This window comes from Scyliorhinus canicula, chromosome 4 (assembly GCF_902713615.1).
Source record: "Scyliorhinus canicula chromosome 4, sScyCan1.1, whole genome shotgun sequence".
In the NCBI taxonomy this organism is placed as follows: Eukaryota; Metazoa; Chordata; class Chondrichthyes; order Carcharhiniformes; family Scyliorhinidae; genus Scyliorhinus; species Scyliorhinus canicula.
This window is the reverse complement of record NC_052149.1, coordinates 184,384,809-184,402,967: the sequence shown is the minus strand read 5'-3', so window position 1 is coordinate 184,402,967 and position 18,159 is coordinate 184,384,809. Positions and strand designations below refer to the sequence as shown.

At 44.4% G+C, this 18,159-nt stretch overlaps 1 protein-coding gene across 1 annotated transcript in view; it reads left to right on the top strand.

The window, feature by feature from the left end:
* LOC119965212 (dnaJ homolog subfamily C member 18-like) overlaps nucleotides 1-2,384 on the top strand; it is a 55,980-nt gene extending 53,596 nt beyond the window's left edge. The window contains 1 exon segment of the mRNA XM_038795654.1: nucleotides 1,034-2,384. Within this exon segment, the coding sequence (XP_038651582.1) occupies nucleotides 1,034-1,158 (125 nt within the window). The 3' untranslated portion in view covers nucleotides 1,159-2,384.
* The last annotated feature ends 15,775 nt before the right edge of the window (nucleotides 2,385-18,159 follow it).

The window sequence follows — 18,159 nt, the reverse complement described above, 5'->3', positions numbered from 1 at the left end:
ACTCCAACACTAAAACTCAACACCCTTCAGAAGAAGTTAGCTTCCTTGGTGAGCACTCCCTCACCACTTCAAATATTCACTCCCCCAGCCACTTGCATTTTGCCATCAGTGTATACCATCTACATGATACACTGCAGCAATACTCTTGAGGCTCCTTCACCTTCCAAATGTGTGAAGAACAAGAGCAGTAGGTGGATCGGAACATCACCACCTGCAAGTTCTCCTCCGAAGTCTCACACCACCCTGACTTGGATCTAACTCAATAATCAAACCACTGAAACGGGTTCAAACCCTGGAATCTCTTAATCTACCAAACCAGAAGTGCTGCAGCAATTCAAGAAGGTGGCTCACCACCACCTTCTTGAGCATTAGGGATGGGCAACACTTACTGGCCTTGCCAGCAATGCCCACATCCCATCAAGGATTTTTAATAAACATGCTGCTGTGATATTAGGGTAGAAGACCTGATTAAATATAACAGTTTAAAATTATTTTGTTTCAGTCTCTGATATAAGCATTGGTATGGACGAGTGGGAGATGTGTTCATTATAATATCTAACCTAGGTATTTTGTTTTCTATGTTCTATCAATTCTGAAACAATAATTTGGATTATCTCTTTTTCTTCTTAACTGTGGAAGCTCCTATAAAAGGGAATGCATAACAAATTAAAAGCAAATTGCTGCGGATGCTGAAATCGGAAACGAAAGAGAAAATGCAGGAAAGTCTCTGCAAGTCTGGCAGCAACTGTAGAGAGAGAAAAGAGCTAACATTTCGAGTCCGATGACTCTGTCAAAGCATAACAATGCATACCAAATTGTCCTCTTGTACTTGGGCTAAGTTCAGTCATCAAACCATGACAATACATTATCATGTTTGTGATAGCATGCCGTTGTGATGCCACCCATGCAGTAACCTCTGGTTTATTCTAATCCTGCAGGGAGATCTTTTACTATAGTTAAATTGTTCTATACTTATTTTCTTTTGTGCCACAGGTGTTACTCAGTGATATATACGTTTCATTTTTTTTTGCAGAAACTGATCTGCAGAATTTGGCCACTTTATACAGGGATGAGCGCCTGAAGCAGAAAGCTGAATCCCTAAAGACTGAGAACTGCGAAAAATTGTCCAGAATTGTTGAACTTCAAAGAGGAGGATGACGACAATTTTGGCTGACATCACAAAACCCAGAATAAAATTAGTGAAGAAAGTTCTAAAACTGATTTAATATCGGAAACAAAAATACTTGAAACCTGAATTCATTTTTAAAAAAATGTTTCTGTTCATTCAGGGTGGTCCTAAAGGAGAAACCATGACTGTGTTGTATGGGATTATTGGCTAAATTCGATTGTTTTTTGTAGCGAGCATTAGAATTTTTATTTATTTTGGGTTTATACTTCATTTTTGAGCACGAGGTACGTTTCCTTACAATGAGAGTATATTGTTTTAATTAATTCCTATAATCCTGTTTGCCACTCCAGATCCAGTCTGACTGTTTAAGTTTAACATTTTTAACAGGAATATTGTGGGTTTATAGCACGTATCAATAGCCAGCTACGGGAAGATTTAATAGCTGGTGGCTCGAAGGTGTTTTCATTTTTATAGACATTTTAATTGTGATTACAATGCAGTATATCATTAATAATGTACTCTTATTCTGCTTTGTCAATGTAAGTTTTTGGTTTATCACCACAAACATGTTGAAGTTGCCGCATCTGAAACTTTAAAATGTTGCATAAATCATATTTATTTGCAGGATTTTTGCCATAAAGTGGGGTTGCACTATGAAATTTTGGAAATAGTGCTGAAGTGCCAATTGAAGGATCAGTAGTTTTGAACAGAGATTCTAATTCATTATATTCCAAAAAGTGCTAAGTCAGTACTTTTATTGGGTTTGTGTTACTGAGTAAAATGCTTAGAAACAGAATGTCTAAATAAAAATAGTTATGATATTTTGAATAAATACCGATCTTTACTCATTTTAAAGTTAATGAGAACAGTAATTAGAGCTTTTTAATATCCAGGAGTCTTATTCAAATATGGCCAGGCAGTATACAAGTTAACAGCATACTATTTGCGTCAGTATCTTACAAATGTGGCCCCAGGTCTGTAACTAGTCTATGAATTGCATATGTTGATATTTAATGTACATATTTGGAGTTGTATTTATTGTAATAAATCGTACACTTGATTGTGAAGTTGCATGCTGTAAAATACTAATTTAAGTGGAATAGACCACCAGTATAGTTTTTTTAGTTGAATTATTGTTGTATTTTGAGAAGACTGTAAACAAATATGATCAATTTATAAGCATTGTATAATATCCAATTTCACAATTTTGAGACTTTATAAATGCTGGAATAAAATTATTTTTCAATGGTGAAAATGTTGTCAGTAAAAGTCTGGCTTATGAGCTTTTGAAAAACAAAAGTAGGAGAGCTGATACCTAATAGTTGGGTTTAGAAGTACGAAAAATTATTACGGTCCCCACCAATTGCAACATCAACTTTGGTCATGAATAGCCAGTTATATTGGGTAGCTGATGTTGACTCGTCATCAGAGTCAATGTTAATGGTGACATAAAATTCACTGAGCGAGTTGGCAACAATTGGAAAGTGGAAATTTCAGGCAGTGTCTATCTTGAATCTGGCAGAATTCTTCATTTTGTGACTCATATTTGGTAAAAGTGCAATCAGCTGATTGGAGCTCCATTTAGTTATGGGAGACAGTTGGAAAGTGGTGAATTCAGCTAGCTAAGAAGTTATTTTGTTACTACAGCATATTCTTTTACCATCCACTTTTGCCACTATATCTTTCAGCTAAGTGGTTGACCTCATGAGGTAGGAATTCTTAATACTAAAATATTTGTCATAAACTTAAGTTAGGAAGGGTAAATCCTTAATATTTGGGTAAAGCAGTGTCAAATGGATTTTACTGCAGACAAATGTGAGGTTATCTACTTTGGATTTGAGAGAGAGATCAGATACTTTCTAAATGGTAAAAATCTAGAAACAATGGAGGTCCAAAGGGACAGTGTGAGCTATGTAAATAGATCATTAAACATCTTGGACTGGTACAGAAAATAATTAGAGGCCAAAAGAATGCTGATTTTCAGGACTAGGAAACAAGGGGACAGAAGTTTTGCTGTAGCTATGCAAAGCTCTTGTTAGACCATACCTGGACTACTGTGAGCAGTTCTGGGAACCTTATAATAATAATCTTAATTATTGTCACAAGTAGGTTTACATTAACACTGCAATGAAGTTACTGTGAAAATCCTCTTCTGAGGCAAGGATATCGTTACCTGAGAGGGTATGCAGCATAGAATTACAAGAATGATTCCTGTACCTAAGGCTTAAATTGTGAGGAGGTATATAAATGGGAATTCTAGTCCTGGAATTTAGATGGTTAAGGGGTTATTTGATTGCAATTTTCAAGAAAATTAGAGGTGGAGGGGTGGGTAGAGATAAACTATTTCTTCCTGCTGGTTGTGGAGTCTAGGATTGGGTCATAGACTAAAATGTAGGGCCAGGCCTTAAAGGAGTGAAGTTAGGGAATGCTTCTACACAGAAAGTCTGGTGGAAGTTTGCCTGTTCCACAAACAGCAATTCTAGATCAATTGTTAATTTAAAATGAGTTTGATGGATTTTTAAAGTATTTTTCTCGCGTTTAACTTCACAGTTAATCAAGCACTTGTGCATTCTTCATTTCAATCACATCACCATTGGTGGCTGTGCCTTCAGCTGCCTCGTCTTTGAACTCAAGAATTTCTGGAGTCCAAATCTGGGCACATAGAATCAATATTAAGACCTTGGAGAAGGTGCAGAGGTGATTAATTAAATGGTACTAGGGATGGAGGAGAGAGATGATTAACTCAATAAAGCCTAGGAATCAGTGACTCTACCTCAAGGAGAGAAAATTAAGAGGAGATTTAATAGGTGTTCAACATTTTAAAGAGCTTGAAAGGACGAGCTGTTTTTTTTTTTTCAATTATGGAAGTTTTGATCTCAAATGCACTTCTGGGATGAGGAGATGGTGGATGCTGATTTAATAGTGACTTGCCAAAAGGGAATTGTGTATATATGAGACGAGAATAAAAGTAGGGTTATGAGGAAAGGGAAGGAGAGTGGGACTAATTGGATAGCTGTAACTTGGTTGTGTAGAACTTGAATATTGCTGAAAAGAGAAATATTGTAGAAACTTTTAATCTTGCATTCATCAGGACAAATGCAAGAATGGCAAATTTGAAACAATCATAATTTAAAAGCAATATGCTGTGGATGCTGGAATCTGAAAGAAAGAAAATCTGGGAAAAGCTCAGTGGTGGAAAATTCCTCTTCAGTGCACAGAGTGCTGGCTGAGACGAAAAAACTTGCATTTAACTCGCCAGCTGCACAGCTGAGTTTTCTCTTCAGAATTTGGTGCACTCCATGCAAAGAAAATCTGGAGGCATAATTTTCACTGTCACTGTGCCATGGCAGGGCCTGATTGCCGGCAGGCTGGCTCCACAAGCATCAGGGCACCATCATTACAGGGTGCCCTGAACGGCAATTAAAAATCAACTCCTGCCACACCCCACAGTCACATGGGACCCCCACTATCAAGCATTGCGGTAACCTTCCCCACAACACCAGCATCAGGGTGCTCCTCTTCCTGCCCCCTACCCCCAACCCATAGGTGTTGAAATTCTCCTCTTCTCCCCACCCACTGGGGCACCCCAGAGGCCTGACCCTGACAATGGCCAGGGTACTGCTGGGGCATATCCTTTTCCCCCAGGGGCTATACTTATCATGGGTTCCTCTTAACTGATTTCTGTTTTCATTTAGTTGTAAACATCGGTGAGGTATGAACAGTCAGTGCTGGATATGCCTGGGAAGCCCTTTAATAATATTTAAATTTATTAAAGTGTATTGAAATGAGGTTCCTACCCTTTCTGGGTCCCAACCTGGTTACAGCACTGGCAGGTGGAGGGGGAAATCAGGAAACAAGATCTCGCTGAGAATCATGTTCCCCAGCTCTCTCAGGATTTGGGGCCAATATTGCTGTTTACGCTGACGGCGAATGCAGACTCAAATTTCCATCCGGCAGACCTTGCAGCATCAGTGGAGGGAGGGAGCAGGCAGAGTGGAAGATTAATGATTGGGGGGAACTCGCTAAAGATGTCAGGAGACAGAGGAAGTGTTATTGGCAGGCAAAGGTGCTGATGGTTGTGCGAAGATAAGATATTTAGACTCTGGTGATTCTTCTCAATCTTGAGCCTTTTTTAAAATATCTACAACTTTTTTTGTTCCAGTGCAACCCCCCACCCTCCCCCATCAGGCAACATGTTCTTAAGGTTTACTTTCACTGAGCATTGACCTTTATTCTCCCATTAACACATTCTGCTATCTTGCCTTTAGCAGAGAGAAGTGGCTCTCGGGGCCCATCAGATGCTCTGAATTGCTCATAGTACTCCAGGAACCTAACTTGGACTTTGTGTAGCTTTAGCATAACTTCTACATCCTTAAATTCCAGTCCTGCACATGTATATCTGACATTTTAATGATCTTTTTCCGTGGACCATTAAATTAGGGTTGCACGGTGGCCGCTGATTAGCACAGTTTCCTCACAGTGCCAGGGATCCAGGTTTGATTCCCGTCTTGGGTGCTTTGCACGTTCTCCCTTGTTTGCATGGGTTTCCCCCGAGTGCTCTGGTTTCCTCCCACTGTCCAAACGGGGATAGGATGAAGGTGTGGACATGGGTAGGGTGCGCTTTCAGAGGGTGGCTGTAGACTTGATGGGCCGAATGGGATTCTATGGAATAAAGTCTCTGGGCCTTCACTGTTCCCAACTTTTCACCATTTAGAAATGTCTATTCTTCTTATGTCCAAATTTGTTTACATTGAAGTTAGTTTGTCCCAGTTTAGCCCAGTCACTTAGTCTATTACAGGGGTGGGCAAACTTTTCCGTGCAAGGGCCACATTCAGAAATTCACAATTCACAAAGGGCCGCATAGTATATTAAGTAAAATAATTACTTCACCCGGTTATGATTCTGGGCGCCTCATATAGAACATAGAACAGTACAGCACAGAACAGGCCCTTCGGCCCTCGACGTTGTGCCAAGCAATGATCACCCTACTCAAGTCAACATATCCACCCTATACCAGTAAGTAACCCAACAGCCCCACCCCATTAACCTTAAAAAAAATTAAAAAAAAAAAAAAAAAAAATTTTAAAAAAAAATTTTTTTTTTTTTTTTTAATGACTTGGTGGGCCGCAGAAATACCTTTGGCGGGCCGCATGCGGCCCGCGGGCCGTAGTTTGCCCACTCCTGGTCTATTACAACCTCTTGCTAATTCTTTGTTTCCTCCCCCCTGTCCCCCTTCGTTGTGCCATTAGCAAACTAGGATATGTAGCTGTCTCCCATTTCTATAACAAATATGGTGAATAGTTGAGACCCTGTGTATTACCACTTGTTTTATGCTGCCTTTTAGAGTACCTGCTTATTATCCCTCTTCTGCCAGCCAGCCAAGTCAAAAGTTTGCTTTCAATTCCATAATCCTCAATGTTAGCTGCCAGTCTCTTATGATGGATTTTAACAAATTATTATAAATGCAAGACTTTTAGATGCTAATGCTTTAATCTGTGTCTCTTAATTTGAAGTTAAGCATAATATCCTGGAATAGCAGACGGTAATCATGCTGAAATCTGCCCAGAGTTAGACATATGTGATTTGGTTGCCATGGAGACAGAGACCCAGTTTGAAGCTCATAGAAAGTACCAAATTTCACAGCTAGACACAAAAGGGCAGCTGGCCTTGTTCAACACATACTCGCAGCCTCAGCCAGACAGAAACCTGGTGAGACAAACCGAGTGAAACAGCTGCCAAGCAGAGGTGGAGACTTTTTCATCATCAATCAGAATGCTAGTGAGAACAGATTTCCTGTTTGAAGAGATCAAACCAAAAGGACACAGGAGTTGCCAGAAGGTGCCTTGCTGCTGGAAGTCAACTCGATTATACTCGGGAGGATTGAGCGAAGGGACTTTTAAAAGAACTTTATTCCTGGTGGGAGAGGTGGAAGAGAACCTGTTGAATTGCATTGAAGAATTTGTGGATCTTATCGGAAAGCTACACGTCTGTGGCTTGCTGTGCATCCCACAACCTAGCGCTGTCATGGTGGCCAGGTGCCAACATGGGAGAGCTGCACATTTCCTCCGATGAGGTGAACCTCGAAGGGGATGAGAGCATTGAGTTTGAGAAGCCAAGACTGCAGGGGAAGAGGCCATAGCATCAACCACACAAGGCAGGTATGAAAGTGAGTCCCTCATGGCCATCAGATTCCAGGAGGAGGATGGGTTACAGTGAGTACACTCTTAGACTTGTGCCGTCCATAATGAAATAGAGCTTATAGCACAAACAAAAAGGCCATTCTGCCTATCGTTTCTCCGCCGGGCATCAAACACCAATCTATTTTAGTCCCATTTTTTAAAACTTGGTCCGTAGCTTTGTATGCTATGACATTTCAGGTGCTCATCTAAATGTTTCTTCAATGTTTTGAAGATTCCCGCCTCTACCACCCTTTTCAGGCAGTGAGTTCCAGATTCCCAGCACCCCCAGGTGAAAAAGGCACCTGTTAATTGTCTGGAGTTGGGCTTATGTGGTGATAATGGGTTTCTTGCCATGCTATGGTAGGATCCCAATGTCACCTAAGGGAACAGGCTGGTTGCATCGCAAACTGTTTGGCATCTGGTGCAGTTCTTGTTTCAGCCTCTCCCGCTATTCACCGGCCTCGTTTCGCTCGAACGGGAATTGGAGAATCACACCCATGATCTCCCCCTGACCAAACCATGCTGACTTTCCTTGATTCATCCTTGCGTCTCCAACTGTAGATTAATTCTGTCCTTATAATTTTTTCCAATAATTTCTCAACACGCCGCAGTGGTACTGGAAGAGTCATCGGACTCGAAACGTTAGCTCTTTTCCCTCCCTACAGATGCTGCCAGACTTGCTGAGGTTTTCCAGCATTTTCCCTTTCGGGGCTTGGACATATATCACCATTCCTTCGCTGTCACTAGGTTAACATCCTGGAGTTCCTGCCTGACAGCACTGTGTGGGTACCTACATTAAGTGGACTGCAGTGGTTCAAGAAGGCAGCTCACCACTACATTCTCAAAGGTAATTAATGATGGACAATAAATGATGGCCTGGACAGCGACGTCCACACCCTGTGGAAGATTTAAAAAGTAAACCTGCATATTTAAGGCCCAAATTAAGGGCCATTTATATCACTTTCTGGAATGTTGTTGTTCGCAGGGCAATCTAGCAGCCATCAGCTTAATTGAGGCAATCTCTCTGCAGTAGTCTGGAAGTCATGACAACTAAAGGCTCCCTCCCCCAAAGAGGAAGCTGCTGAAAGCAAAGGCTGCAACCATGGCTCAAATGCTATTATCAGAAGGGTTTCCCTGCTGATTGGAAGGACTACCTGCTTGGCCCATCAAAACGGTTTAATTTTTTTCACCCCTCCAAGGGAACCTCTTTTTTGAGGTACCCTCATGCTCTTATTGCCTGAGCAGTGCCCAAATCTCTTGATGGAGCTGATAAGTTTCGAGAGTTGCTGGACCTCTGGGCTGGCAGCATCAGGAACCCATCAGCCATCCTTAATTGAACATGAGGACCTCTTGCCCAGCATGGCTCCCGACAGATGTGGGATTGGGGCCCACATTCAGTCCTGATACCGGCATACTGAAGCGGCAGGAAATCCTGGACCCATTAACTTAGTTTCCCTGTCCACGGATGCTGCCAGACTACGAAGCTTTCCAGCGTTTTTGTTTTTATCTCCATATTATTAGTTTAGTAATGTGGACACCATGTTACTGTGTGCTCGGTTCCTGAATTGAGAGAACTTTGGAGGATTGTTGTTAAGGCTTCTACAATGTACCCGCCCACTTAAACCCTGGAGGGAAAGCATCTGGCGACTTGTCACTCTTTCACACCATTATTTTCTTTATTACCGTTATTTTGCATGTATAAATGTTGGGGAAACCCTGCCCTTGATTCAGTATTAGTTTCCTTGGAATGTTTGGCATGCTGATCTCTTTCTCTACTCTAAATACTGACACAAAGTAGCTTTTCCACATTTTCTTATTTTCATGGACAAAGTCATCATGAAATGAAAATGAAAATAGGTTATTGTCACAAGTAGGCTTCAAATGAAGCCCCTGATGTGTTGGCTAATGTAGGCTTGAGAGATGAACAGACACTTCCAACACTGATGAAGGTTCAACTCAATTTTATTAACTACTTCTAACTAACTAACACACAATGACTGTGGGTCTAAATAATGCTAACTTAAACTAGAGACCTAAGCCTTGTCCGAACCAGTTGATTCTCTCAGCAAGTGTAAGTCAGTGCTGGGCTGGATGAGTTCCTGTCACACTCAGAGGCAGCACCCAGAATGAGCGGGAACCGTGGTGCCCTTTGCCTTTATAGTGTGTGTATTCTAACTGGTGATTGGCTGCGGTGTTTGTATATGTTGATTGGTCCCTGTGTGTGTCCATCAGTGTGTGTCTACACCATGATATATTGGTATATATTATGACAGCCCCTCGTCACCACATTCCGGCGCCTGTTCGGGGAGGCTGGTACGGGAATCATTATTGGTTTTCAAGGGGTTTAATTGCTCCAGCCCATCCTTTTTTTCTGAAGATAATTGTAAAAAACAGCAGTTGTGCTGATTTTGATAACTTTTCTTTCCTACTCTCGTTTAATAGTGTTCTCTAATTTGTAACGTATTGTTTTTCCCTGTATTCCCCCTCAGTTGCCAGCTCATATACTATTTGTTACATTTTGTTTGCTGTTAATTTCAGTTTTAAACATTCTTCCTGCCTCTTTTGTCCTCCACGGGTGGCTTTTTTGGCTAAGTGATAGGGGCCAAAGTCATGTATATGGAGTTAGGCCACTGATCAGCCAGGATCCCATGGAATGGCGGGATAGGCTCAAGGGGCTGAAAGGCCTCCTCCTGTTCACATGTGCCTATGTAGACCTCTTTTTCCTCTCTGGGATATAAACTTTTTCTGTGTTACGTAAAATTATTTTCTGAACATCTCCCACTGATCTTTAGCCAATTTAGGTTTTAAAGATTGGCCAGTTTACTGCGGACAGTTTCTGTTTCATTCTGTTGAAGTTAACTTTATCTAGAAGTAAAATCTTAATAGCTGTTTCACTTTTCTCCCTTCCAAAACACAGTAATGAACTTGGTCAAATTATGATTGCTGTTCAATAAATGTTCATGCACCGTTAAGTTGTTAACTAGCCAATGGTTTGTTCACAACTATTGTTTAATTATAGTAATTATTTCCATCATCCAAGTAGATGGGAGTGTGGATTGCAGGCCCAACCTTGTTTAGAATAGTGGGATCTGAAAACATGTAATTTTTCTCAGAGATCAGTGTATTCTGGAGGCAGGTGGAATTGGATCCTTCTTGATACCGCCAGCTTCTTTTAGCCAGCATTGTATATTTTCAAAAACCTCAGACCCCAAAACAAAGAAGCTTGTTTCAGAGAGCAGGTAATAGAATTGAAATAGAATTAATATAATTAAACCGTGATCTGGTTTAGCTCAGTTGGCTGGACAGCTGGTTTGTGATGTAGGGCAAGGCCAACAGAGCAGGTTGCATACCTGTACCGGCTGAGGTTATTCATAAAGGCCCCGCCTTGCCTTCTTAACCTTGCCCCTCACCTGAGTGTGGTGATATGCATCACTGTAGATACACAAGGGTTAATGTAAGTACACGTAAACTAGCTAGACACTAGAGGGAGCACCAGAGACGTGACCCACAGACACACAACCAATAGGTCAGTAAGATAGGACACGACCAATGGGCATTCACGATACACACAGAGGTGACACTTCCACAGGGGGGCATTACACCAACCCATATATAAAGGATACAGCACACATGGGGCGGGATTCTCCCCTACCCGGCGGGACGGGGGTCCCCGCATAGGGGAGTGGCGCCAACCACTCCGGGGTCGGGTATTCTCCGCACCTTTGGGGGCTAGCCCCGCGCCGGAGCGGTTGGCACCACGCCGACTGGCGTAAAAACCGGCGCCAGCGGCCTTTCAGGCCCGCCGCCCGGCAGCGGGGCTGGCCGAAAGGCTTTCGCCGGTTCGGGCATGCGCCGGCGGTGACGTCAGCGGCCAGCTGCCGCTGACGTCACCACCGGCGCATGCGCGCTGTGGGTTTCTCTTCCACTTCTGCCATGGCGGAGGCCGCCGTGGCGGCGGCGGCGGAGGAGAAAGAGTGCCCCCTGGGCACTGGCCTGCCCACCGATTGGTGGGCCTCGATCGCGGGCCTGGCCACCGTGGGGGCACCCCCCGGGGTCCGATTGCCCCACGCCCCCTCCAGGTCCCCGGGGGCCTGCTCGTGCCACCGATCCCGCCGCCACCAGAGGTGGTTCAAACCTCGGCGGCGGGAGAGGCCTCCCAGCGGCGGGACTTCGGCCCATCGCGGGCCGGAGAATCGCCGCAGGGGCCTCGCCGATCGGAGTGGCGAGATTCCCGCCCCCGCCAATTCCCAGGTGGCGGAGAATCTCTGCCACGGCGGGGGCAGGATTTCCGGCGGATCCAGGCGATTATCCGACCCTTTTGGGGGTCGGAGAATTTCGCCCATGATCTTCCTCTTTCCAGTGGAGACACTCAGTGAGTAGAGACACAGGGTTGATTCAACATCACACCCACCACGCGGATTGTAGCAGACTGGTTCGTCAGTCTGAGTAGCTATAGAAGGATTAACAGTCGAGGCGAACACGAGTGGGAGAATTGTAAATAGTTTAATAAACGTGTCGAAGTTATCTCCATGTCTGAACCTTCCTTTGTCAGAGTGAACATCAAGGAAGCAGCTTATGCTACGCCAAGAGCATAACAAAACACTGAGGTGTGGTGATCCTCAGGTTAAATCACCACAGTCAGTTCTCCCCCTCTAAGGGGAAGAAATCAACCTGTGATCATCTGGGACTGCGGTGACTTTTCTTTTACATTAATCAAATTGAATTTATCTTTCATATATATCGGTTTAGACACAAAAAATTATGTTAAAAATTGTGTCACGTAAAGCAGGAGAAGCTGTGGTAATGATGGGAACAATTTTAAAGCTATTTGACAATCAAATTTAACAATGGACAGTAGGAAATGTTGTCTGTAGGAAATATAAGAGACAATTGCCTGAATCTTTGTTCCCAGTTCGGGACTGCAGTCAGGACAATTACAGGCTTCCCAAACCCAATCCAGGAGAAAGTTCCCAGAAAGTTTGGAATTTGGCACAATGTAGGGAGAAGGTGGAGGGAGGGGGGGGGGGGGGGGGGGGGGGGAGGACAGAGGACAGAGGACAGAGGATGGAGTGGTGTAGGTGAAAGTGGGAGTTGTGGTGGGCAACCACTTTCTCCTCATAACCTCCATGCTAACCTCTGCCCTCACCCACCCCCATGCTCCTTTATCTGTCCTGTGCCGACTTCATACGAGCTGTGTCCCCCACAAAATTCCATGGCCTTTTATAACACTGATGGCAAATTAGTGGCAACACATGCCGCTGCCCACCACCCTTTTCCTTTACAAATACCATGCCAACTCACCCAGAATCCACCATGTACACACTTCAGGAGCAATGCTGAGGTGAGATAAAAGAATACTCTTGAATGCCTATTGAAAGATTTCTTACAAAAAAAGTGTCATTGATGAAACCCATTCACTACATTAAACTTTCTTTAATCTCTTACAAAAACAAGCATTGAATCCATAATCCCACTCCAAAGAGTTTATAATCACTTGCAGCTGTCAAACAAACTATGAACTGGCAGGCATCTCATAAGGAGATTGTATGGTTGCGAAATCAGTCATATAGCACTAATCCTGTAATGATAACACTCAGGCCTGCTGCAATGCTCCAGTGAAGCCCACCACAAACCGGAGGAACAGCACCTCAACTTTCGATTAGGCACGTTACCGCCTTCCAGAGTTAACATTTGAGTTCAACGACTTAAGACTGTGAACTCTTTCCTCTACCTTCACCCCATTTTTATTTCTATGAATTCATTTTAATTTCTTCCATCGATGTGTTTTTCCCTCACCATTGTTCCCCCCCATCCCACCCCACTTGGGCCACATCTGTTCCTAGTTGTCCTTTGACACACTGCTCACTTTTGTTCTGCCATTATCATAGTCACATCTCTTAATGTGCCACTATCAGCACCCATCTTAACCTTGATCACCACATTTACATTCCCTTTGTCTTTCAGACCATGACATTTTCATCAATCTCCACCTATTGTTGGCCCACTAACCAGCCACAACATTCCAAGCACTCCTCCCCTTACACAGCAGTATAAATCTTAACCTATTTCCAGTTCTGTCTAGCTTTGACAAAGAATCATCCAGACTTGAAACGTTAACTCCCCCTCTCTCCACAGATACTGTCAGACCTGCGGAGATTCTCCAGTATTTTAAGTTTTTGTTCCAGATTCCAGCATCGACAGTCATTTTCTTTTACCCTCAGCTTTTGTCAGCAGAGTGAAATAGCAAGCATTGATTTGTAACACTGCAGATGTTTATTTTCAAATATTTAAAGGAAAAGAGTTTTAGATGCCTCGTCAGCTTGATAGCTCCTTTTGACAGTTGCTTTTGGCAACTCCTTTTGAGAGTTCTGTTGACAGATCATTTTCACAAGTCTTTTTGACAGTTCCTTTTGACAGTTACAATGAACTTAACAAGTTCAATGTGTTTAAGTATTATTTGTGCACATTTATGTCTAATTTATAAAACAATCTTTATTAAAATGTTTAAATTTTTATACATTTGCATAAAACAAGCAAAAACAAAAGAACAACTACAGATGTCTATGTACAACATGTACAGCCCAAAACACCAGTCATTACATTTACAAGACTGGATGAATCAGGGACAAAATCTCCAACAAAACCTCCATGGCTAAATGACCCTTCTGCACCCACATAGGATAAGGGCAACTCTTCAGACCTACATCACACCCGCAGCTTTAAAAACGGAATGAGAGATGAAGAAAACAATACCCTGTGAATCCTGGTACTAAGGGGAAATTGGCGTACTCTTATAGTGCAAGTTTAATTCTTCTCCAGTCCCAAACCAGAATGGGCAGCCGCCCTACACTTTTGAGGTGGCAAAAGACCGAGATACATTCAAAGAGTGGGCCAGGCACAACCAGACCCATATTATCAACCCAGGGAAGAAGAAAAAGAGGGGTGAGATTCTCCAGCCTCCAAACCACCTGTTTCTTGGTGGCGGGAGGCAGCGCGCCATCTCTGGCAGCAGGATTCAATGGTCTCACTGTTGTCAATGGCAATTTCCTTTGGAGCCAGCCCACGCCAACGAGAAACCCACGGCAGGGTGTGTGCTGCGGCAGGATCAGGGAATCCCTGCGGCATGAATGGCTGGAGAATTTTGGCCAAGGACAAGGACAACCATGAGCCTAAAGCTAGGCCTGTCTAGCCCTGTGCAAGACACAGCACCTACAAACCAAAACCCTCCTGAGCGGGATCTTCCCACCAGACACGCCACCTACACAAACAGAGGATATGCAAACTGACTTTTCTCGTAAACGTTCTGAAAGCAGAACAACAATCAAAAAGGGTGACTCAATTTAGGGGAAATGCCTGACTCTTCCCACGCACCCCCCCCCCCCCCCCCCCCCCCCCACAAAGAAGAGGAGCTTGATAAACTCTTGTCCTCAGTAGGTTAAATCACAGTCTGCCTGGGCCTGAAGAAGATTAAATGCAGCCAAAAAGAAAATGATCAGATCTGACTACAGGACACCTTTCCTGAACATAATGAGGACAGAACTAACTTTACCACCCACACTCTCCATCCCTCACCCACACCGGCTCTGGTCACCTTCCCCCCATGTATAAAGAAACTATGCACAAATAATCGCAATCAATATTCAGCTTAGCATGGTAAAAGCTTATTAATTTAGGATAATTAATGATGCAGGACATCAGCCCCGAAGAATCTATCTTCCTGCAAGCAGATAAAATGACAACACTGACATCATGATTATCAGGAAGTAAAGTCCAGGATCAGAACTGAGGAGCAGGTAGTCATCAGGATAGGTGCATGAAGAAAGTAGACATCAAGGACAAAGCAGGATCTGAATGGAGAGCATTCTTCAGGATCTTCCAAGGGTTTTGACAATCGGACCATGAACTTCATCACTCCCAGCCTGCCGACTCGACCAGGCCTAGGTGGTCCACCTAGGCCCGCAGAGTGGACAGCCCGGCCGGCTCAGGCAACTCCCACCCCTCTCGACCAACACAAGGACCACACAGAACCAGAGGTTTGAAGGTCACCCCACAACCTCGGGCTTATTTCTAATTTTAAAAATCCAAAAGTGCATCTTACCTCTTCCAAAGGGTACTTGATCTCTTCCAAAAGGAATCTTACTCCTTTCAAAAGAAACCTGACCTCCCCCAAAGGTGTCCCTGGGACCATATTCTGAAAGGTACCATACCTCCCGAAAAGGTATCTTTACCTTACCAAAGATCTCTGGCAGCTTTAGATATTCTCCTACCGAGTCTAAAATTCACAAGGCATGTTACAGACATCCTACCAGTGAAATTCAGATCAGACTGAGGCAGCTGTACTTTAACATATGTAGTTGCTTCCATGAACCATAGATGTGCACATTACAACCAGGCCCCATTTCCCCCCATGAAAATGATAGGTGTGTTCAGAGGCAGGACCTCCAGATTCAGGGGCGGGATTCTCCCCTACCCGGCAGGGCGGGGGGTCCCGGCAGGATGGAGTGGCATGAACCACTACGGCGCCGGGCCGCCCCAAAGGTGCGGAAGTCACTGCACCTTTAGGGGCCAAGCCCTAACATTGAAGGGCAAGGCCCGCGCCGGAGTGGTTGGCCCGGCCGGCTGGAACGGCCTTTGGCGCCACGCAAGCCGGGGCCGAAGGGTCTTCGCCGGCCGGCGGAAGTCCACGCATGCACCAGAGCATCAATGGCTGCTGACGTCATCCCCGTGCATGCGCAGGGGAGGGGGTCACTTCCGCCTCCGTCATCGTAAAGACTATGGTGGGCCCCGATCACAGGCCAGGCCACCGTCTGGGGCCAGATTGCCCCCCCCCCCCCCAGGACCCCGGAGCCTGCCCGCGCCACCTGGTCCCGCCAGTAAGGTTTGATTTCCGCCGGCGGGACCAGCATGACAGCAGCAGGAATTTGGCCCATCGCGGGCTGGAGAATCGCCGGGAGGGGGCCCGCCGACAGGCGCGGCGCGATTCCCGCCCCCGCCGAATCTCTGGTGCCGGAGACTTCGGGACACGGCAGGGGCGGGATTGACGCCGGCCCCCAGCGATTCTCCGACCCGGTGGGGGGGTCGGAGAATCCCGCCCCAGGTTTCTGCTGCCACTTTCACAAAATGGCGAGGCTCTCCGAAGCATTCAGGCTCATGTGTGCGTGGAATGTTCTTACAAAAAACAAAGAGAGAATGAACAGATAATCTATTTTACTGAGGTTTGCTGCTGAATAATTCCTGGCCAGCACAAGGGGGAGACCCTGCTCCTTTATTCAAATTCTCCCTGAAAGGGCATGTTTTTAATGTATCGTCAAAAATATAGCATGTCAGATACTGTAGCACTCCCTCTATACTGCAGAAGAGTCAGTCTAGTGATTATGTACTCAAATGCGACACAGTAGCACGGTGGTTAGCACTGTTGCTTCACAGCTCCAGGGTTCCGAAGTTCGATTCCTGGCTTGGGTCACTGTCTGTGTGGAGTCTGCACATTCTCCCTGTGTCTGCGTGGGTTTCTTCTGGGTGCTCCGTTTCCTCCCACAAGTCCCAAACGATGTGGTGTTATGTCATTTGGACATTCTGAATTCTCCACCTATGCACCCAAACAGGCGCCGGAATGTGCCGACTAGGGGCTTTTCACAGTAACTTCATTGCAGTGTTAATGTAAGCCCACTTGTGACAATAATGATTTTATAAATATCTGTAGTGGGACTCACAAGAAGCAAGAGTGTTACAACTAAGCCAAGGCTAGACTATAACTCTATCAGTAGCAACATCACATCATCAAAAAGCTCGAAATGATGTAATGAATATTTTCCAGTGGCTCTAACCTCGGCTTTGAGCCACAGACCAAGATAGATCTGCTGTGGCATTGCAACACTTAGAAAGATTTCAACAGTTCTGATGTTGCAAAGCTTATAACAAGATGGGAGTCAGATAAGAATCTGACCCAGACTGTTCTCTCAGGCACATGTTGGTATGTCTACTTTACACTGAGGACAATAATTAAGGGATGATAGCAACCACAAGGACAGATTGTAAGAACAATGATACTATAGCGATGGACATACCAGCTAATATTTCATTTAACTATCAGTTAAAGTGTGCCACTGTATCGGTAGCATTGTGGATAGCACAATCGCTTCACAGCTCCAGGGTCCCAGGTTCGGTTCCGGCTTGGGTCACTGCCTGTGTGGAGTCTGCATATCCTCCCCGTGTGTGCGTGGGTTTCCTCCGGGTGCTCCGGTTTCCTCCCACAGTCAAAAGATGTGCAAGTTAGGTGGATTGGAGATGATAAATTGCCCGTAGTGTCCAAAATTGCCCTTTAGTGTCCAAAATTACCCTTTAGTGTTGGGGGGGGGGGGGGTACTGGGTTATGGGGATAGGGTGGAGGTGTTAACCTTGGGTGGGGTGCTCTTTCCAGGAGCCGGTGCAGACTCGGTGGGCCGAATGGCCTCCTTCTGCACTGTAAATTCTATGTATTCAGTTGTACATAATATAATAACACTTCAGTGGGAAACTGAACAAATTTATAATAATCATGTATTAAGTATAGCACATTTTGTGGAATCTCATTTGCAGAACAGCTTAGAAGGGTGATACTGAAGTGGACAAATGTACGATTTTATCTTATTTAATTAAGAATCAATAGAAAGAAAGAATCAGTGTAGTTGCATCAAAAACTAAATAATTATGTGCTTAAGAGAAATTATGAAATAATTGTCAGCCAGAAAAGAGCAAAATTATCCAGTTTGTCGGTATGTGTGGAGGGTCAGTTAGCTCAATTGGCTAGAGTGTGATGCACACTGAAACCAATGGCTTGGGTTTAATCTCCATACTGGCTGTGATATTTCATGG